The 22,193-nt window shown below is 45.7% G+C and overlaps 2 protein-coding genes across 3 annotated transcripts in view; both read left to right on the forward strand.

Moving 5' to 3' along the window:
- Positions 1-571: 571 nt before the first annotated feature.
- Positions 572-9,930, forward strand: CHRNA1 (cholinergic receptor nicotinic alpha 1 subunit). Its single transcript, XM_082285064.1, has 9 exons — positions 572-713; positions 2,560-2,705; positions 2,855-2,899; positions 3,339-3,448; positions 3,684-3,879; positions 4,491-4,728; positions 5,820-6,043; positions 7,341-7,580; positions 9,522-9,930. The coding sequence occupies exons 1-9, from the start codon at positions 671-673 to the stop codon at positions 9,651-9,653; spliced, it is 1,374 nt and encodes a 457-aa protein (XP_082141190.1). The 5' UTR covers positions 572-670; the 3' UTR covers positions 9,654-9,930.
- Positions 9,931-15,858: 5,928 nt separating this feature from the next.
- WIPF1 (WAS/WASL interacting protein family member 1) overlaps positions 15,859-22,193 on the forward strand; it is a 56,241-nt gene continuing 49,906 nt past the window's right edge. For both annotated transcript variants that reach the window (XM_082285493.1, XM_082285494.1), the window contains exon 1: positions 15,859-15,943. The gene's annotated coding sequence lies outside the window, so the exon portion shown is untranslated. The remainder of the gene's footprint in view (positions 15,944-22,193) is intronic.

The following is a 22,193-nucleotide window of genomic DNA, read 5'->3' on the forward strand; positions in this document are numbered from 1 at the left end:
ACCAGTCATGTTTCTACCACTTGACTTTCTCAGTTCAGTAAGGACAGAGGTGGTGGCAGCCAGGGGGGTGGGTTCTCCTCTTACTTAGTTAATAGCTTTCAAGGTGGGGACTGGTAGATTCAAGGAGATGGATTGCTCTCGAGAATACTTGTTCACTTATTCAAAGATTTCCCATCCCTCTGTGAAGCCAAGGGAGCAGCCTCCTCCCAGCATGAGGTCTGTACGCTGGTGAGGGTGTTTCAGAAATAAATGACTGTGATCTGTTTTGTCTCAGAGAAACAAAACCCTAAACCTGGCAAGTTTCTCTGTTCACAAAGAGGTTCTGAGTTCTCACCAAGATGTTCAGTTACTTACAGGTAATTCTTTCTTAATTTTATTTGTGTGTTTATTTGTTTAGTAAGTCACAGATCACATTGACACTCAGGAAAAAAAATTACCTTCTGTAAACTGCAGAAGATATTTGATGGGTGAAACACACTCTGCTCCCATTTCCAGCCCGGTGGTGCAATGGTGCTCAGCTGTCATTCCCAGAACAGGTGCTGTAAATCAATACCCTGGTGGGTATATTTTGGCAGCACCCTGGCGGAGGCAGCACAGCCCCCTCTGAAGGGACCTCGGAGGTGCTTTGTGCGTGCCTCCATCTGTATGACTGCAGCAAGAGGGAGCTGGGATGATGAAGGTCCATTGCGTACTCCTCCTCCTCATCTCCACAGGTAAAGGTGTTCCAGCCATGGCCTTGAATGGGGGTTGTCTCCTTCCTGAGTGTGTGGGACTGGGGCTTTGTATATACAACAGTGTGTGTTCTGGGAGCAGCTTGTCCTACTGGTGAGGTTTTATGAACACACCAAATCATTTAAAGGAAACCTTTGGAGTGCATTAGCAGCAGCTCAGATATTTGTAATTTCAGGCAACATAATTTGAACTGAGAAGTTTGTGTTTTTTCTATCACTAATCTTTTTTTCATGCTCCCGTTTACCCTAGTGCTACATGTATTTCAAAATATGTGAAAGGATCTAGTAAGCATGGCTTGGAATGTGAAAAATCATTTCAAGAAATGTCATTAAGTTGTGGGGTGACTGACAAGGAGGTAGAATTGATTTGCAGCTGCGTGAGTTGTACTGAGATAATTGTTTTTAAACTGTCCCTTAAAAGAATAAATATTTTGTGATGCTAAAAGCTTTTCAGAAAATTCAAGCAGTACGCTAAATACCTACCAAGCCACACCAGAAGGGAGCAATGTGAAAGGATTTTAATTGGATTAATAAAGCATAGAGCTTCAATTAGACGTGATGCTGTGATCATAACTGAAAAATTGAAAGATGTCTCCTGCCCACCCTTGCTCAGCCTCTTGGCAGGGGAAGCAAACAGTGCCTGTCTGCAACAGACAGCTTTTCTCATTGGCATCCAAGTATTTTAATATAATCTCATGGCGGGACAAGGCCAAGGCAGAATCCTTGGCAATCTCAGCTCAGCTATATAAAAGGAGTTGATGAAAAGTCAGTTAGGATACCAGGGGAAATCCTAGCTTAAGTTGGAGTCAGCAGCAAAATTCTTGTTGACTTCTGTGACCCAGGATTCAACAGAGAGGGGGAGACAAGGGTGCAATCTGCCAAAAATGCTTGCAGTGAGGCTCGACTGTTCTGTTCCCTCTCACTACCTTTAAGAGGGGAGACATAAAAAAACACCCCCAAGCACCCCTTCCATTTGCTTTCCTGCCCTGGAACGGTGAAGCAGCTACAGTCTGAGGACATCATGTGCCTGCTTGTTCTGCCACAGGCTCTCTGGAAACAGGGCCCACCTGTTTTCCAGTGCCCTTGCTTCTTGGGAGTGCAGTGCCATGCACAGGCACTGGGAAGGCCCCACTGGAACAGGGCTGCTCCCTGCCATTTTCACTTGTGAAGCTCTTCTCACAAGGCTCTTTGGCACAGCACTGCCAAGTCATGCTGGGCAGCCTGTGGGCAGAGCTATCCATGGAGCTACCCCGCACAGTGAGTGGTTTCCTTCTCTCACCACCTGCACAACCTGAGCAACTCCCGTTGCAGAGAGGAGCTCTTGTTCCACTTAGATTGTGGCTGCAAGGAGTCTAGGTGATGATTTTTTCTCAGTGACTGGTGTGCTTAGCCTGCTCCTTTAATGTTACTGTCACAGGAAGGTCTGTGGAATTGAAGGTGGAAAAGGCAACATTAGAAATCCCTGATACTGGATATCCTCTGTGTTTAACTGCCCATAAGTACTGCCTGTTAGCACAGTTTCAGGCTGGGGGACTCCTGATGCTCACTCTGATGTCCACGATCCTGGCTATTTGGATTTGTTCATCTCCTGGATGGAGGCCATTGTTGCCTTACTCCTAAGCTGGCACCCAGGTCAGACAGGCAGTTACCCCGCTGGCGGTACTCGCCCGTGGCGCGAGTCTGAAGCGAGAGTCACAGGGAGGACTTGGTGTTATCCCCCACCAGCAGCTTGCTGTGGGCAGCACTTCCTCCATGCCAGCCTCAGATTGGCGGTGCTGTAGCCTGTTCCCTGCCTCATCTGACTGGTGCCACCCCTGATGTCCTGCAGCTGGGCTGGCCCTGTGCTATGAAGACGAGACTCGCCTGGTGGAGGACTTGTTCAGGGACTACAACAAGGTGGTGCGCCCCGTGGAGGACCATCGGGACGCCGTCATTGTCACCGTGGGGCTGCAGCTCATCCAGCTCATTAGTGTGGTACGGTAGGAATGCGGGTAATGGGGATCCGCTGGCTCGTGTGATAGTGCCAAGTGGTGTTGTTTTTCTAAGGAAACAATTTTTGTCTTTTAATCTTGATGCTTGCTGATACTGCCTTCTTTTTTTTTTCTTTCCTTTTTTTTTTTAAGGATGAAGTAAATCAGATCGTGACAACCAATGTACGCCTGAAACAGGTAACTCTAAAAATTCTTACCCATTTCATCTAATTCAAACAAATGCACTGGGCACAGTCAGGAATTAACTACACTGTCATACTTTTGGGCAGGTGGGTCAGGTAGCAGAACATTTCTTCTTACTGAGATCTCAAGAATAAAATGCTCTAGACACTAAGAGTCTTAAGAAAAGCATTTGGGGTTGTATTTCAAACAGTAGGCTTTTGATATATTTGTCCTTGTATTATTTTCTTTTGGGTGGGTTTTTTTTTTTTTTTTCCTTAAGCTTCTTAAACCAAAATTTAAGGTAATGTAAAAAATGATCTGGGGGTCCCACTCCCGTATGTTTATGCTTACATGCATGTCCCAAAGCAAGGGAGGAGCTGTTTCTGGGAAGTACTCAAACTACCCCCAGAAGCGCTGGGAGAGGCTCTCAGGGGCTGAAATCTTCCCTCTTTAGCAATGGACAGACGTCAACCTCAGATGGAATCCAGATGACTATGGTGGCGTAAAAAAAATCCGCATCCCCTCAGATGATATCTGGCGGCCAGACCTTGTTCTTTACAACAAGTAAGGGGTGCCAGCTGCCACGGGAGAGAGGGAGGGAGGAGGAGCTCTGCCTCATGGCAGCACTCTGGTGGGACAGTTTTCCCATGACATCTGCTCCAGTGGTACAATTCCTCAGAGTAAGCCTCTCCAGGAGCAGGCACTGGGGAGTCATTTGACCTGTAGCCAGAGAAATCCTCTTGTGACTGTGTTAATTATGCTGCCCCTATTGCTTTTAATGTCCTTGTTCCTTTTGCAGTGCAGACGGTGATTTTGCCATTGTAAAATACACCAAAGTCCTTCTGGAGCACACAGGTCTGATCACCTGGACACCACCAGCTATTTTTAAGAGTTACTGTGAAATTATAGTCACACACTTCCCATTTGACCAGCAGAACTGCAGTATGAAGTTGGGAACCTGGACATATGATGGTACAGTGGTTGTCATTAACCCGGTAAGCAGGGAGTTTGTAATGAGGAAAAGCAGCAAAGACCTGTATGTATTTTTAGGGAAATCTCAGATTTAGAATGGAATATGACCTAGTTTTTGACTGGAAAAACAAGCAGACCTTACCTGCAAAATAGAAAATCCTTATTTGTAGATCTAGCACAAGATAGATTTCCTGGTTTGGCTCCTAAATTCTGCATACATATTATCCCTGCGCCCTAACAGTCTCCTGTCTGTCCTCTGACAGCTTTGCACCACTTTTTATGGTCTTACCTGTTCTGCTTCTGCTTGTTTTCTTGGGTTTGGGGTTTTTTTGAGGGGGTATATCTTCTCTGCTCATGACTTTCCATTGCTAAGGACTCTTTCCCTGTCCCCTCAGGTATGTGTCCTATCTGTAATATTTTTTCAGTCTACTATCCCTGACTATAATATTTACTTGAATGCTGTAAAGAGGCTGATATTCTTAGGCAAAATAACATGGACAAAAGCTGTTTACTCACAAAAAAACCCCAAAGTGCACGAGTTATTTGGAATCCTCTTCCTGAGCCAAACCTGCCAAGTTTTGATTTGGTTCAGAATACCCAGTATTAAGAATTTGTTTGGGTATTTTGCTGCCAGGAGAGTGATCGTCCAGATCTGAGTAACTTCATGGAGAGTGGGGAGTGGGTGATGAAGGATTACCGTGGCTGGAAGCACTGGGTTTACTACGCTTGCTGCCCTGACACCCCTTACCTGGACATCACCTACCACTTCCTCATGCAACGCCTGCCTCTCTACTTCATCGTGAACGTCATCATCCCCTGCCTGCTCTTCTCCTTTTTGACAGGGTTAGTTTTTTACCTACCCACAGATTCAGGTATGTAAATTTATTCATTCTACTGCCATAGAAATATAGAAATTGCTCTTCTAAAATGTTCCTGAGAAATTCCCAGTATTTGAAATCACCAGCCAACTTGAAAGCCAGAGCATATTACAACTGGACATTTCCACTGAAAGTAATGGCTTTAAATACTCTGCAAAGAAAGGATAAGTGCTGAAAACTGAAACTGTTGATATAAATAAATTGGGGTGCTTTCCCATGGAAATTGCTATCTATCCAGCTAACTTCTGCAAACTAAAGATTCAGCTGGTTAGTTTTTATGTTTTGCCACAGGTAGTCATTGTGTTAGTAGGTCCTGCAGTAAATGAGCACACAGGAGTGACAAAGGCCCTTCTGCATTATGTCAGAGCAGAGAGCTCATTACCTGCTTGCACACATCACCTCGTGTGACACAGAGCAATCCTGACCTGTTCTGGCCTCCTTTGTCACTGCTGAGCCACTCATGCTCCCTGCAACCATTTTCTCCTCTTCATTCTTTTTGCCTTTTTGTCAGCTTTTCATACTGCTTAATTTCAGTGCAAGCCCCTTCTTATGAAATACTTGATGCATTTTTTGAGTGGAAAACTTCCTACAAAGTTGAACTGGATTAAAAAAATGTGTGAATAATGTTTTATGGTTAATTTTTGACACCCTTCATATGTGAGGAGGTCTCACATAGCAACTGACCTGATGTCAGATGTGATTTTAGTCCGCTCCCTCAGCCCACAGACAGAGAATAAGGCAAGCAAACCCTCAGGAGGTGGTGGAGCAAGCACTAATTAGGTGTATATGCTTCATTGTCCAAAATACACAGCCCATGAAATGCTCCTGGCAAGTAAAAATATCCACCACCCGCACCTCAGCCCAGTCATTCCTGGTAATTCCCACCTGAGTGCTGGAGCTGATGGTGTTAGGCTCTCAGGTTTGCCCTGCCTAGTTACTGCTCTGGATGCTGGCAGAGACAATAGCACTGCAAATCCACACATGTGTTTGAGTGAACAGCTATCACCCACATCCTGCTTCTCAAATAAATGCTCTCTGTACTGAATGATAGGAGCAGCAATGATTTTGGGGTTTTTTTATGACAGGTGAGAAAATGACACTCAGCATCTCTGTTCTGCTGTCTTTGACTGTGTTCCTGCTGGTCATCGTGGAGCTGATTCCCTCCACCTCCAGCGCAGTGCCTCTGATCGGCAAGTACATGCTGTTCACCATGGTGTTTGTCATCGCTTCGATCATCATCACGGTCATCGTCATCAACACCCACCACCGCTCCCCCAGCACTCACACCATGCCCCACTGGGTCAGGAAGGTGAGCTCTATGGCTTAGCACGTTTGCTGGCTTCCACTGAACGCTCCATATTTTATTGGCAGGTTTTCTAATAAAAGTCAAAAAGAATTGGGGAAGTAAATGCATCATGTTAAAGGTCTCAAGGCACAAGAGCCAGTGTTTACTACTTAGCTGTGCATAAAGTCAGCAAGATTGCTGAAGTGCTCCTTTAAGTAACAAAATTGTCCACTGGGGTAGAGTCTTGCAGGGAACAGATGAGGCAAAATGTGGGTTCTGTCTGAAGGCACAGGGAAAATAAAATGTCCATCTAGACTCAAATTACATTTCCTAGTCTAATTCTCCATCTGACTGCAAGGCACTGCTGCCTGCCAGTGGCCAAGTCCATCAGCCTGTGTGAGTGCAGAGCACAAAGGCCACAGGGAATACCTGAGTTCAGCATCCCATTTTGCAAAATATGGTTTAGCAAAAGCTAAAAAATCCTCTCTGTACTTTTCCTGTATAGAGTTGGTCTGCAGCCTTTGGGAGTAAAGGAGATCCTTGCACAGGAGTCTTAATGGTAATCATAAGATGTAGAAAAAATTGGTTGTCATTACAAGTTCTTTGCCTGGGAGACAGTATCAAAGATCATCTGATTTATTCAGTAATCTTTGCTGTTTTGAAGCCTGCCTGAGTTCATACTAAACCATGACATGAAAGGGGATTGTTCTGTGTATTTCTAATTTTACTTTTAAGGTTACAACTTATATAGGATTCCCTCTGCAGCACAAACAATCCCTGCAGAAGAGAAATTTCAACAGGAAACACTGCATGTGCTTAACATTGCTCTGGCAGCAAGTCTCTGTGACTCCAAAGGAATTTATTGTAAACCTTATATGCCTGTATAGCAAACATTCATAATAGCAGCACCAAACCTAAGTAGCCAAAAGAGGTTCTTTGTCATCCATTCTTCAAGCCAGATTTGTAGGCAATATGTTTCAAGTTAGATGAGATAGCTTGAGCTCTGTCAGCTCATGCTAGCTGAGGATCTGCTCTGTAGCATCGCCTCCTGCTTCATGTGTGGATGTTGGGTGTGTGGCAGAGGAAATGGCTTTCAGAAAACGTGTGGCAGGCCTGCGGGAGACTCCCTCTGCCCCGGGACACAAGGCCGACAAAGGCCCCAGTGTAAGTAAGGCGTGGGTTGTGACATACTCGGAGAGGGAATCTGCAGCAGCTCCAGCACGGGAAGCGATCTGGGAGCGGAGAGGCTTGTCTTTGTTCAGCACACAGCTGCAGCTGTAACACAGCCCCAGAAACTGTCGTCTTCTCCCTTTGTTTTCAGATCTTTATTGACACAATCCCAAACGTCATGTTTTTCTCTACAATGAAACGACCATCAAGAGACAAACAAGACAAAAATATTTTTGCAGAAGATATTGATATTTCTGACATTTCTGGGAAGTCAGGTTCTGTGCCTGTCAACTTCTACTCGCCGCTTACCAAAAATCCAGATGTGAAAAATGCTATAGAGGGAATCAAATACATTGCAGAAACGATGAAATCGGACCAAGAAGCCAGTAATGTAAGGCATTTTTTTGTGCATGATTCATTTCTAGCTTTCAAGTTGCTACATCTTACTTTTTTGGCAAAATATCCCTGCCTTACAAAAACAGTCCAAGCCCTGGTTTGGCTCTAGCAGTGGACAATCTTCTCCCCTTGATGGAGTCAACAAGGAGCAACAAATACTTGTCACAGATGTTAACTGAATATTGGCTTCCCAAAATGACAGAAAAGGAAAAAGTGTCAGTGCTAAGGTTTTCTTAATGTGATATGTGAGGCCATAGAGATGGAGTGTCTGTGTGTAGGAAAGCAGTTTCAAGAACTCTAAGCAAGTTCCAAAACACATTTCTCCTGTCTCCAACTCAGGCATCTTGCCCCTGTGGTAAGTAAGATCCTACTGCTTTTGAAAACCCAGGAAGCAAGCCAAACTCCAAAAGATTAGTAGTGTTATCTGAGAAGGGTTAAATGTAACTTACAAACGATATTTCCAATTTTGATAAGGCTTTGTTTTATTCCTGAATACTACAAGTAGTCCCTCCAAATGAAGTATGTCATGAGGTACTCTGATTACTGACTTTTTCCACATTGCAAGCCAAAAGAAGGATAAAAGCATATAGAGTCACACATGGCAGTGTTCCCTAGGAAAACCTAGCTCTGCCTCCTTCTAGCACATTCAGTACAATTAACCCCTCTTTTATTTCAGCCTTCACAGATCACACAGCTTTTGCAGGGGTAATTCAGTCCTGGTATTTCACCTTCCTTTCACCTAAGTGGTCATAGACCTCTCCTGTTGAGCTGCAGGCTAGTCTGAAGACAGGCAGGTTCTCTGAGAAAATTTTTTGGCCCATGCTCTTGAAAAGGAGGCGCTTCCTTCCCATGGACAGGATTTACACCACAGTGTTTGTTCCTGAGACCAAATTCCTGGAGCATGTGAAATGGCTCTGGCTGTAGTCTCATGTTCCCCTTGACTCCTTTGCCTCTCTGCAGACAAACTGTTGTCTTCAGCAGGGCTGGCGTGGCTTCAGCATCTCTGGGCTTCACTTCCTCCTTGGCTCACAAGGAGGGTCTTCAGGTTACCAGCAAATGCCCCCTTCGGAAGTGGAGCCCAGCTGCTTGTGTCATCTGGGCACTGTTGATATATCACTTCCAGGGGGTTTCAAAAGTCAGGTTCCCCAAATAAACTGAAGGTTGTGGCTTGTGAAGGCTGTCACTCCATTGCATTCACTTCTGAACCAACTCAAAACAGTATTCATTATCAGTATCCTCTAGATAAATTGCAACAGCCTCTTCTACTTGTGGGAGAACCAAGGCAAAAGCAGAAGGTGCATTGGGCCAGCATGTCACTCCTTAAGGCAGAGTTACAGGGTGGAAATCCTGAGCCCTGCTGTACTTGGTGCCTTGCACTCTGCATGTTCTTACTGTGCTGGGTTCTCACCAAAAGCATCCAGTGAAAAGGCACAGGGCAAGTGGTTCACGATGTCCCACAACTGGAAAAAAATACTAATGGAGTTACCAAGAAGGTTTTACAAGACATTCGAATGTATGGAAAGCAGGGATTAGGGTTAGATTAATAGCAATTGTCTAGATATCCCATGAGAACAAAAAAGCAATGGAAAAACAAAAGTCAGCTGTGTCAAACTAAGCGTTTTGCTTTCAAGGTTTTAAACTCTCTTTCAGAAGCAACAACTGGCCTAACAATTAAGCTTTTCAACATTTTTTTAAATGAAATTGCTCAGCATATTGCTAGGGTTTCTGGTCAGTTTAGCATTGAAACGTTTATTTCTAGGTAGCTTAGGCTTTCTTAACCACTGACCTGCTTTTGAGAAGAGAATGAGCATTTTTTGCATGACAATAATGGCACTTATGGAAGAGCCTTCCCCTTGTTCAAGACAGTAAATTACAAGAATGCTGTAACAAACAGGGCTCTGCAGAGATTTTACCATCTCCTTTGTTTCTTTCTCAGGCTGCAGAAGAGTGGAAGTTTGTTGCAATGGTGCTTGATCATCTTCTCCTTGGCATATTTATGCTAGTTTGTTTTATAGGAACATTAGCTGTATTTGCTGGTCGCCTTATTGAATTAAATCAGCAAGGATGAATGTCAGCTGGAAAGTATTTGCTACCCTGAACATCTGAAAGCATCATAACCATGAAAATCTGGCCAGCCTCTGAAAGGTTCACTGACAGGAATCAGTAACCGTTGGGAAAAAGCATGGATAATAAAATGTAAGGCTCCATACTTAGCACTTCTGAGCTGCTGCTCAGTAGCATTTAATTGCCAAAAAGAAACACTTGCATTACAGGTAAACTTGAATGGCTGTCCGCCAGGTTTTGATCCATTTTACCCTTTATTAAAGATGTTAATGTATTAATAAGACTGTCTGACTTTGTAAGCAACAGATACTAGTCCAGTGAAGTCAACAGCAGTGTAATAAGCTTTAGCTGAGCTGCTAATCTGTATCCAACTTTAGCATTCAAGCTGGTTTTAATATCTGCTCCGTGGGTTTTGTATTAGCAGAGTCACCCCTCTCATAACACTAGATGTACCCGTCAGAAATGTCTCAAACTCCATGCTTAAGCACTTGATTTTCATGCACAAATCTGAACTGACTGTCATGCACGACTCTACCCGTAGAAGGTCTTGCTGCAGCAAAGAGGAGAGACTTACTTGTTCCTTACTGTGGGAAGGATCCAACCTATTCCTTGGATAATCTCCATATTCAACCTACTCTGATCTTGGAAGGTTGGTTTCCACTCTGCATTTGGAGTGATGACTAAGGTGGGGGCACCTTCAAACTTGGCGGTGTTTATTTGAACACAATTCTCTGTTTCCTGAATACGGTCCCCTGCCCTGCTGAAATAGACCGTGAGCATTAAAGTCAGGCACAGCGTCACACAGCTCATTCCCAGGGCAGGTGTGGATCTCAGCTGTGCTTCTGCGTGACACGGTGACAGGACCTCTCCTCCTCCGAGCAACGCCGGGAACTGCCCGAGCTTGAGTCAAAAGTTGAGCAGCAGCTCTCTCTGGTGGCCAAAGCAAAGTAGTGCTGCCTCTGGCCGAGCACGGCTGGAGTTTGTTTACTCCATATTCGACGTACGCAAGAAGCCTCTCTGCGTTTCAATAGCGCGGTGTGGCAATACCAGCAGTGCTGCCTCTTCTTCTCAAAAATAAGTAAGGGTAGGTGGGGCAACTGCGACAAGTTACTCATCTTTTCCAGCTGGCTGTCCAAGCCAAGAGCAGTACTTTGCTAACAGCTGTAAACAATTTGTTGTGAGTTCAGTAAAATAATTCGTGTTATGTGAATGCTCTACAGAAGCGTGTCATGCCTGCAGAGGACAGGCATTTGAAGCACTATAGGGAAAATGAGGCACTTGTGTAACGCTCCCATCATTGCGTAGTGTTTGTTGGACAGTGTTGTGGTGAGCTGCAGTCCTAAGCAAACAGTTTGTCTGGGGTAATCGATCACTTGTAGCACTCTGCTCTGCTCTTACGGTTTAAAGGATGATAATCTTTGCCTCTCTGGATGATCATTAACCCTGTAAGCGAAGGACAAAGATGTATTGCTGGGCGACACCTCTGCTGACAGAGGGAGTGTTCGCTGCAGCTGGCTTTATCTAAGGTGGGAATTCCCGGCTCCCAGCCCTTGGGGGGAGTCAGCAGCTCCCTGCTCACGATTAGCTAAGCTGCAGCATAATGGCGCCTGGAACTTAATTTGAGAGCCTGTGATTGGCACTAAAATTGACAGAACAATCCTCTTAGAGCGGCATGTGGTTGAATCTTAGCATTAAATATAAACATCAAGGAACATCCACAGCATCTTTGTTCAGCTTCCTCAAGGCAGACGCGGGTCTTGGCCTCCAGATTCCCCCTATTTGTGTGCCAGAGTGAGTGTGTACACATGTGTGCTTTCCTGCTTGCTTCTCCAGATCTCCTTGTAGACATCTAGGTGCCAGTGCTTTCCTTCCACTTCCTCAGAAAAAGGTTTGAAATTATTTGTTCAAAAATTTTCATTTGTGATGTTTTGACCCATCTTATAGGCACAGCCTATAAATCTTCTGCCTTTCTGTCACTCTGACTCTTGATGAACTACTTGTGTCTCAAATGATGTGATAGCAGGTAAAAATAAATGCTAACAACTTCCCTTCTTAGGTTGCAGATTTCGGGCATTGTACTCTGATTCTCCAAACAGGGTTCTCCAAGCATCAAATAAGCACAGTTTTTTTTCTTCTTCTTCTTTTTTTTTTTTGCTTTGCTTTGCTTTGAATACTTGGTCTGTACCAGCCTCTATTTTCTGTTCCTAGATCACCTTTGTGATACATTTTTCTTGCATACCACTTGTATACCACAGTATCCATCTACTGACAGAAACCCTTACCTACCTGCAGACTATTTCTTCTCAACTGCTACTGTCCTTTTAAAGTCAGCACCTACTAAAATAGTAGCTTTGGAGGTTGTAAATGTTGTGTCTCGGTCACAGTCACAAATAATCTGCTGCTAACATGTAAGTATGTATAGTCTAATGATTTCTCATTTACAGCTCTGTAATCCCCCCTTGCAATCTTAACACTAAACTCTCTCCTACATGGGTTGAATCAGCAGCCCCAGGGACATGACCCTGGATAATACTCATGCAACCCACACATGCATCTCTGCTGCCTCATTGCTTTAAACAGGCATATATTTCAGCCCTGAGCTTCAACTAACAATTCCCACAAGCAAAGCAAGAAACAGGTGTCACACACTCATTGCTAAATTTCTCTAGTAAGTATAAAAAATAACGACGTGAACACCATGGCACTGATGTAAGCAGACCTCATTTAAATGAAGGCAGACCAGGGGCATCGGGGTGGGAAGGTGTTGCTTTTACAATGATAGTACCCAGAGCAGTTAGCTTGTCCCTCTTTTCACTGCCATCTTCTTGCTACTAAAGCTGCTTTTGTTCGCTTTGAGCTTGTTGATAACACCCTATTTATGTCCTTAACATAAAGGCTTCCTGGAATGTCTCCATCTTTTTCAGTTTGATTCTCTTTCCAGTTTTCAAACAATTTGGTAGTTAACTTTCCCCTTCCCATCCATTTAGCTGACCTTAACTACTCTCTACTGTGCCATGGATATGTTGCTCTCAGAGATGCATTCACTCCCAAATGTCTTTCCTCTTTGGCACTCCTGCTCTTCGGGAGACCTGACCCTTCTGAGAATTTTTAAAGTCCCTTATCTTGTACTGGCTCCAAGAGAGCAGTTTCACCTCTGCATGAGTCTATAATCAGAACAGGCTGCTGCTCTCCACCGTCACAGACAGCTGAGCTGAACTTGTTGTCCTTATTCTGTCTCTTCAAGCAGTTGGATCTTGGCTTGGTAGTGGAGCTGATCAAGAGACAGAAAAATGACACTCGCTGAATTCCAAGCACTTGATTATGAGCTTGCATCTGCCAGGTGTGAGCATTCATCTGCCACCAGTGCTTGGGTCCTGCAACCTCCTTCAGTTTGAGAGTTTTTAAAAATCAGGTTATTGTTTCAGGCAATTGTAAGACAGTTTAAGTACTCTTTTTTTTCTCCAGGATATAAGTTGCTGCCAACCTCCTTGCTGTGGCAGTCTCCCCAGAGAAGTGTGAAAGCAGTGTGAGTTTCATCAGCGTGCTGACTCAGCAGTTCCTGTTTCCACAGCTGAGGCAAACCACAGCGGGTAGGGACAGCAGGGCAAGAGAGAATGTGTAACACAGGACCCATATAAGTGCATAAACACTGTGCTGCTGGTGGAGAAAGGGAGTACATTACCTCCCTGAAAGGTTTGTTTTCTGATATGGTGGCAGGCAACCTATCACCTTTGAAGTCACTGATAGTTCAGCACAGTAGAAATGCTTTTGAATTTGGACACTTTTAGAAGGTTGCTGTCCTTGGCTCCAGTCACAAGATCTCACATTTTCCATATGTTTACTAGTGCTAGATAAAGTCTAGCACAGCCTCCAGGCCCCTGGGCATGCTGCTGGCTATAAATTACCTTTCTCTTTCTGTTCTTAAAAATTGTGAAACCTATATGAAGTCTCCCAAACTTCTATCACCTGAATGTTGCGCAGACACTGACTTCTAACAAAGCTCTGGAGCACTTGTCTCTTTCTATGAATCAAATCCCAAATACAGAAAAGGCACTCATGTACTGCTTTGCAAAAGATTCTCTAAAATGATCGTACTTCAGTCCCTGATAAAGTAGAAAAGACTGACACAGCTATGGAAAAGAGCCAACCTGTAGGCAAGCATTTCCATGCTCACTGTGAGAGCCATGCTGAGTCCTGCTGGCTGCAGGTGGGTTATCTACAGCAAGGACAGGACAGTTTCATTTGTTACCATGCAACAGGCCAGCCTGACCAGCAGGCAAAATGCCATAGGAGTTTGTAGGTTACTGCAGCACAGTTATGATGGATCACTCAGTGGATTCCCCCTAAAGGGACAACTCTTTCCTAGCAAGGGTTGTAACCATTTCCTGTGATCCCAGCACAGATTCTCCCATTGCAGCACATCTTCCCAAGCTTCTACAAGCTGAGCAGATCTGTATCAGTGTTTGCTATTTATCCCATATGGAGCCTGGAATGAACGCATCACATGGTATTTCCCCAGCACGTAGGCAAGAGTAAGCTGTTTGCCTCTACGTGACTTTTCAGCTAACCAATGACCCAAATGCTGTTTGCCGTGCTTAGGAACCTCATGTGGATTTGTGACCCTCTTTAGAGAGCTTTGGGGCTGTAAAGACAGTAAACACAGAGTACCTGCAGTTTTACAATTTGTGAGGACTGAAATTTTTGCTTGCAAGCTAATCTGCATTGTGTGTGTGGGTCAGAAAAGGGTAAACATAAAAAATTGTTCCAGTTTTTGCGTTTGTCTTGTAATGCTCCAAGCATACAATCACACAGAAACAGAGAAATGACCTACATAAAAGCCTGCCAAGGTTGCCAACCTTACACTGAAGGCAGCTCAGTAATGCCACTGCTCTTATGACAGCATGTCTCACCATAATACGGTGCCTTCAGGCAACTGCTCATCTCCTGGTGAAAACATGAAAGTAAGTTGCAGCAGGTTAACTTAGCACACTCAGTCTTTGACCTTGCTGGGACACATTGCTACAAGTGAATCAAGAGCATATTTAAGTTCTTCAGGACACCTGTCCCTAACGTTTTTATTTTAGATAACAGTGTTATATAGCTGCTGAGCTGGACCATGTCCATGCATGGCGTAAACAAAAACCATCTCAACACCTCCAAAATGTGAAAGCCTATGGAGACAAAAGCATGTGAGATCAGTGTCGGCTCAAATAGACACTCAGGACACAGCTCTTGCACTTCTAACTTTGCTCCTATCTGCACAAGTTATGCCATTCCATATACTTGGGCATTTTCCCATCCAAAACCTCAGTGCTGGACATAAAAACATTAACAGAAATTTTGTTTCTAGGAAACTTAGTCAAGCTGTGGGGGGAAAGGGAGCAGAATCTATTGCTTGCCTAGCAAAGCAATCTCTGCGGGAGTTAATTGAGGTGTGAAGCACAAATACCTTTTGGGGCATCCTGCAGAGAGGGCTAATTGACCTTCCCACATCTCGATGTACTGCAAACCTAACAGCGAAAAAGCAAGCACCTCTTTCCCACTGTTTAATTACGTTTCTACTCTACCGTGTGTGTCTCTGCCTGGTGCCTAGCTATTCCCCAGGTGCCACTACCCCTTCCCCGCTGGCTGCCATCAAGGCCATCGGAGGCAGGTAGGGAAAACGAAGCGTGTGGAGAACTCTGTGGCCAAACGGGGCAGCGGGAGCAGGGCCGAGAGGAGCGGGGGCTGTGCCGAGGGCCGGGCCGTGCGGGGCGGCCAGGGCGGCACGGAAAGCAGAGCTGCCCCTGGGGTGAGGTCACGGCCGGGGAACCGCTGAGGGTTTGAACGGGATGTGTCCTCGGCAGAGCTACCAAAGTCACAGGTCAGGCCGCTGGCACTTGGGGACCGGAACCCATCTCCCTGTGAGGGGGCTCTCTGTAACTCTGACTAGTGTGAACTCCCACCGGGCACAGAGGGATGGGGGCACGGCCATCACCGGCACCCCGCACTACCTGGGAAGGACCACCCCACAGGGAGCCCCGCTCCGCCGGCCGGGCCGAGGGGCACAGCCCCGGGAGCGGGGGCAGGGGGCGGACACCCACCCGCGGCGGCCCGGCCCGGCCCCGGGCGCTCTGCGGGGCCGGGGCATGTGCGGCGGCGCGGGCGGCGGGGGAGCGGCGCCCCAGAGCCGCGCCGCGCCGCTTCCTGCCGCTATAAATAGCAGCCCGGCCCAACATGTCCCGGCCGCCGCAGCGGCTGCAGCGCCGGCGGGACCCGCCGTGCCCTCCCGCCGCCTAGCCCGCACGGAGCGCGGTAAGGGGGCTGCGGGAGCCGCACGGGGCTCCCGGCGGGGGACGGGGGTCTCTGGGACGGGCAGGGCTCCAGCGGCCGCCGCGCTGGGGCAGCTCGGCACCCCCGGCCCCACGGGATGAGCGCTCTGCGGGTACAAGGGTCGGGAGCTGAGTCTCGCCTCGTGCCTGTCTGCTCTTTCTCTCTTTTCTTCCAGACTGCTCTGTCTTGGGCTGGACGCGTTCCTCCTGCCTCCCGAAGCCGTGCTGGCAGGCTCCCTGCTTCCCCCTCGCATTCCCGCTTCCCCCGGGGTTGGGCGCGTGCCCGCGGTGGCGGCCGGTGTTGGCCTCTGGGCGCAGCCCCCGGCCCCTCTTGGCAGCTTGGACCGTGCTTCTGCCCGGGCTGCCAGGGAGGTGCCCGGTGGCATCCTTGTCCATCTCTGCTGCTCTACAGCCACGGCTGTGAAATCCTGCCGGGCATGTCAGGGTGGGGAGAGCCACGCTGGGGCTGTGGCACACGCTGGGGCCGTGGCACACACCACTGCCCACACTCGTGGCACCCACGCAGGGCACACTTGCAGGTGTTTGTGTTGCAGCCTCCCTCAAGTGCTTTCATCTGCAGCGAATGTTGAGGCAGACCGTGTAGTTAGGCTTTATGGTGGAGTCAACAAAGCAGGTCTCTGCCCTCTGAGCTGGCTCTTGGGGGCTTTTTTGAAGGAATCAACTTAGGGAACCTCAAGTAACCAGTCTTCAAGTTTTAGCTTGTCCTGCATTTTGTTTGCCTCTGCTACTCTAATGGCTGTGTTTCATCTTCTAATGAACACCTTCTGGAGTGCAGAGCTGTGTGCCTTCCCAGGGAGTTCCTCAGCTAGCATGTACCCTGTTTGAGCGGCCTCTCCAAAACAAACGCAGTAACAGCACTTGTCTCTGGCACTAAGGTGTGCTTGTTCGGGAACTCACCGTGAGGTTCTTCCAAATTGCTCCTTTACTCCTGAAGTGCATTCTCAAAGACAGGGCTGTGATAAGCAGCTGTTCTCAGTTTTGACCTCCAGAGGATGGGCAGTGTTTTGCTTCTCATTCACACCCTTTTTAACTCTGTCCGTCAGCCTTCCCCTCAATTTCTTCTGTCCACTAGCTCTTCCAAGCCCAATTTGGGAGGACAGTGCAGAGACCCAGGAGGCCACATAAAACAGAAGACGTCCTCTCAGAGCCTCGGCTTGGGAGCCTTGCCTTCAGTGAAGGCAGGAGGGATGGCAGTGCTGCTCTGGCTGTGCACTTTTTCAAGCGCTGTCAAGCACGAGGCAAGCTGAGCTGGCATGTACTTTCCCCTCTGCTGTGAGGGGAAGGCGCATATGAGGGAGGAAATACAGCAATACAGCTGTTCCAGAGCACTTCTGCCCTCTGTCCAGCGGGAGCACGTGAGGGGGGAGGACAGACGCAGAAAGGGAGATTCAGGAAGAGAGCATGGGGCGTTGGGGAGGGACGAGGGGAAGAGAGGAAAGCTACAAATGGAAAGGAAAAGCTCTTTATATGTGCACAAATCTTATTTAAAGATCTGTTTAGCAAGAGCAAATAGCCTAAAATTATGAAATTGTATCTCGAATCCCTGTCATTGTTCGTCCAGAAAGTGCGGCTTTTCTTTCCTTGAGTATTATGTGTGTCTTTCTGCCTCACTCTTTAGGCTCTTCAGCATCCTCTGACCTCAAGCTGAGCAGGATGTTGCCCTTAGCATCTGCCTGTCAAATATGTAGTTCTCCATGTTGTACATGAAATTATTATTTCCATAGTTGGTTAAGGCAAGTTTCTGAGGAATGTGAAGCAAGAGGCATGCCAGTTTCTGTGGCTGGCCTTGACTGGAGTGCAGGCATTTTGGGACAGGGGCTGTGCCTGGAGGCTGTGGTTACTCTATGTGTTATCTTGGCAGCTTAGGGATTCTTCCCTCTGCTCCTGTCTCTCCCACCCTTATGTCTTATTGCTGTTCACCTGTTCCTCTGCCTGTGCTGCATCTGCTTCAGCCTCTCTGAGTTATCTGTGGGGTTGTGCTGAAAAGCTCAGAAGTCTGAGTAAGGAGTAAAAGAGAGCAGCTACTCCCTTGTCTGTAGAGAAGTACCCTCTCGGGCCTGTGCTGACTCTCCCCTGCATCCTGCTTTGAGATCCTTCACCTCAACAGCTAGGAATTAAAGCAGTTGAAGCTCTCTAACTTTGTCCTGACTGCTGCTGCTGCCTTGCTGTTTCTTCTGAAATGACACTTTTAACTTTCTCCAGGATTGGTTTACTCTCTGAATGGCATCTGGTAGTAAGGCCCTGTCTTTGGGGACTGCATGGCTACAAGACTACTAAACATCCTTTTTTTTTTTTTTTTTTTTTCCCCCCCCCCCCCATGAAAAACCCAGTTACCTACCCCAGCAGGGTTTCACTGCTTTTTTACCTGTGTACTACTGAAAGTGTGCCTCTGAGAAAAGGTATTGGCTATAGAAGGAGCAGTTTCCCACCTGTGATAACAGGTATGACCTTTACATCTGATGATCTCCAGACCCCAAAAAGGCCACTGAGAAGCACAAGCCATGCTAATCCCTTTGAGAAGGGAGCATGTTGCAGTATTTGTCTCCAATACCTACACTGCATAAGGTTCTAACAGCTGTTTAATTTTCTGCCCTGCTTGTACAAACACCCAGCTGCTTTGTAGGGAGAAAAGAGTGTATGTTGGTGTTGTCTGACAATTGTGACCTGACAGGAAGGCATAGGCTTCCTTTGGAGCATATATATTGTTCATGGTGTACATGTACAATTTAGTAAAATTCTTTATGCAGCAGCTTTGAGAAATGTTCTGTGCTTTTAACTGCATTGGATCTCCATCTGGTTAATGGACTTGTGTATAGTAACCATATGAAATAATGATGCAGCAGAAGGGAGGGTTTCTTTAAAGTTTATGCTTTTACCATGGTAAACATATCTTAATTATGGCTTCTTCACAATAATGAAGTGTTATCAAAATTCAAATCTAATTAAATATGTCTGTGATCTTTCTACTGATTTCTCTTATTCTTGACTCCAACACTTTCTCATTTTCTTCATGTGATGCACTCTAACACTTGGTTTGTGGGATCTGTTATAAAAAGGGACTGTTTACTGTCTTGGTTCAAAATCCATGGTGCTAGCTGCTATTTGAGTAGGGGTGTGGAGACCCAGTATATGGGGAGATAATTAAATTCTGGGATGGTAGAACAGATTTTGGTAGTACTAAAGAAGTGGATACTGTAAGTAGCCACAAATCTTCAAGGCAGCTGTCTGTCCTGTGTGCAATTAACACCTACTTGTTTAGCTTCCTACTTCAAAGAGGCATGTGAAAATCTGTTACTGAATAATAACTGCTGAACTGTTAGTTGGCAAATAGCCCAGAAAAGGCATTATTAAAAAGTAAATTTAATAAAGATGTCTATAATCCTGCTTTAGTAGAAGGCTTCGTTTGAAGTATTTTGTGTGCTTGTGGTGACCAGAATGATAGCGTAGTGCTCTCATGAAGCACCAGATACATGTATGCAAATATCTGGGTATCTGAAGAGGGGGAAGGAGAAGACGTAACAAACTGTTTACTGTGTTAGTACTCCGTTGTGGTTCTCTGTGAGGACTGTGTCACTGCTGCTGAGCTGAGAGTGAAATCTGAATAGTAAAAGGACTATTTTTTTCACTGGCAATAACCTTGAACATCAAGGCCCTGAAAAGTACTGGAGTTGCTCCTCATCCTTGCAGGCGCACAAGTCTGCAAGTGCAGCTGTCCTTGGGCCTCATCCAACACAGTTCACAAAGATCAGTGAAGAGTGTCTCTAAGGCTGGAGCTGCAAGTGGCGGGGGAGCAGTTTCATCTAAAACTGAGAGATTAGAGGAGTTCCAAATAGAAAGTTTTTCCTAATTCCTGGAAGGAGATAAATGGGAAGCATGAGTAGTAGTTTGAGAGTCTGTTTTGTAACACTTAACGCAGCCATAACCTCATTAGTGTTCTTAATTTGGATCCAATTACACATAGGTCTGCTTCGGAGTTAAAATATATAGTTCTGTAATTCCTTAAACTACCAGTGTTATAGAAGCAAAAGTTTCTAAGATTTAATGTGTTTATGTAGCACCCCTGATCTTTAATCTCCTCAGTGTGTGTATGTATGTATTTCCCACCATTTCCTTCTTGGGATAAAGCCCATAATGCAAAGGGCCGTCCTGTCTGCCCATGCATGCTTTCCTGAGAGCCCTCCTTCTGTTTGTGCTAAGCTTGAGCACATAACTCCTGCTGAAGAAACTACAGGATATTCTTTAACGGGAAGTAGTACAGATGTTAAAATAAATGGTCTTAGCAGCCTCAGTGAGCCCAAAATAGCTTCTGCATATTTCTCTTATGATAAGTTCAGGAAATGGGGTGATTCCCTCTTCCTCCCTCTCCGTAATATTTTGAATGCTGAAATCCTCTTGCCATGAAGAGCAGGCAGTGTGGAGCAGGCTTCTGGGCCCTGACTTAACAAGGCCAGAAGTGAGCCCTAAACAGAAATTTGCATTCTTTAGCATATCGTCCTGCTTCCTACAAAAATTTCCAATAAGGTCCTTGGTGGTGAAGGGGGCTAACCACTGAAACTGATTGTCCAGAGGGATTGTGGAGTCTCTGTTGTTGGAAATGGTCTAAAAACTGGATAAGGCCTGAGCAATCTGCTTGAAGCCAGGTTAGCCCTGCTCTGAGCTAGATGAGATCCAGCAGTTCCATCCAGCTGGCTGTGTGCCGTGTTTTTTGCATTTGGGGGAAGCATGGCTGCCTTTGTCTGTCCCCAAAACCAGTGGGAATAAATGTAGTCTTCAAATACCTAAAAATGGCCTTGAGAATTCTGAAGAAAGACTTCAAAAACTGAAGTATGTAGAGAAGCATAGCGTAAGGAAGTAATTTTGCCCAAAGTCTCATAGCAGCAGGTCAGTAATAGTGCTGGGAGAGAATCATAAATCTCCTGGCTGGCAGACTAGTGCCTTGGTAGCTAAAAGAGTTTGTCTTTACACATAAAACTACCTCCTTTCCCTACTCAACTATTTTCAGATCACTTGGCAACAGAGACTACGCTTACCTGCTGAGAGATATCTTCTTTTTTTTTTTTTCTCCCTGCCTTATCTGTCATGTTCATAGGGAGTTTCAGTACTGAAGAAAAATGTAGTGCATTGACTTTTTCAGAAACCTAGAAAATTTTGTCTGGAAAAGAATTTGGTGAAATAAAGACAAGAGCTGCAAAGGAAATTTTTAGAAAGTGATGTTATTCCCAGCTAGTTGCACAACAATTAATCTCGTATTTTTTTGTAAGAGCAGAAAATAGCAGACAAAGCTGTACACTGAATCCAAGTTTGAACCTCTATTTGTTTAAAAGAGAAAAATCACTTGAAAACTCTTAAAAATCTGGAAGCTGAGAAGAACACAGATCAGCATTTTAAAGAGCATCATGGAAGGAGTTAAGCTGTGAGTTAACTGCATCTGTGTTTCAAATCCAAATGCTACGAACAAGGCACCATTCAGATCTTCAGTTATAAGTTATGCTGAATTCGTTATGCTGCATTTGTTTGAATTCTGTTCAGAGGAGAAAAAGAAAATCATGTCAGATAAAAAAAATCATTACTCTTGTTTTGGTAGCTTGTTTTTTAAGTGATGAAGTAGGATTCTGTTTTTTTGTCTAGCACTTATGCAGGTCATCTGCTAATTATTAGCAGCTGTGGAACTGTGGAGTTGCATAAGCATAACTAAAAGTCAGTGGAGCCTTGCATCATTCTGCAGATCTATCCATTGCTTATTCTCAACAACAGATGAGTTGTGTAGCTCAGTTGACACAAATCCCTAAATGTTAAGAGGGCATCAGCAAGCATGGCAAGTTGGGAAATCCTTTAAGTAATAGAAATCAAGTAGGACAATGTGTTATTTTATTGTTGCCACAACCTGCTGTCCAGTTAGACATGTGCCTTGGTGGTCTGTGAAGAGAGCTGTGTGTCTGAGTAATGCCCTGCAACAGCTGAGCCTGCCAGCTACATAAACCTGTTTTGTCTGGGCAGCTTTGCTTGGAAGATGGGCATGGCCACTATGTGTGGCTGCTGTGGAAGCGAGGCAAGTGTGAGTGCTCACAAATGTATCCCAAATTAGCCATGCTTTGTGATATGGCTGAGTACAGCAGTCTCTTTTAAGCGTTAGAAAAGGCATCTTTACAATGGGGACACATATAGAGCTGAGAACTTGGAATGTCTTAGCAAGGGAAATACCTGCAGTGCAC

The sequence above is a fragment of the Coloeus monedula genome (assembly GCF_965178545.1).
Source record: "Coloeus monedula genome assembly, chromosome: 7".
Lineage (NCBI taxonomy): Eukaryota > Metazoa > Chordata > Aves > Passeriformes > Corvidae > Coloeus > Coloeus monedula.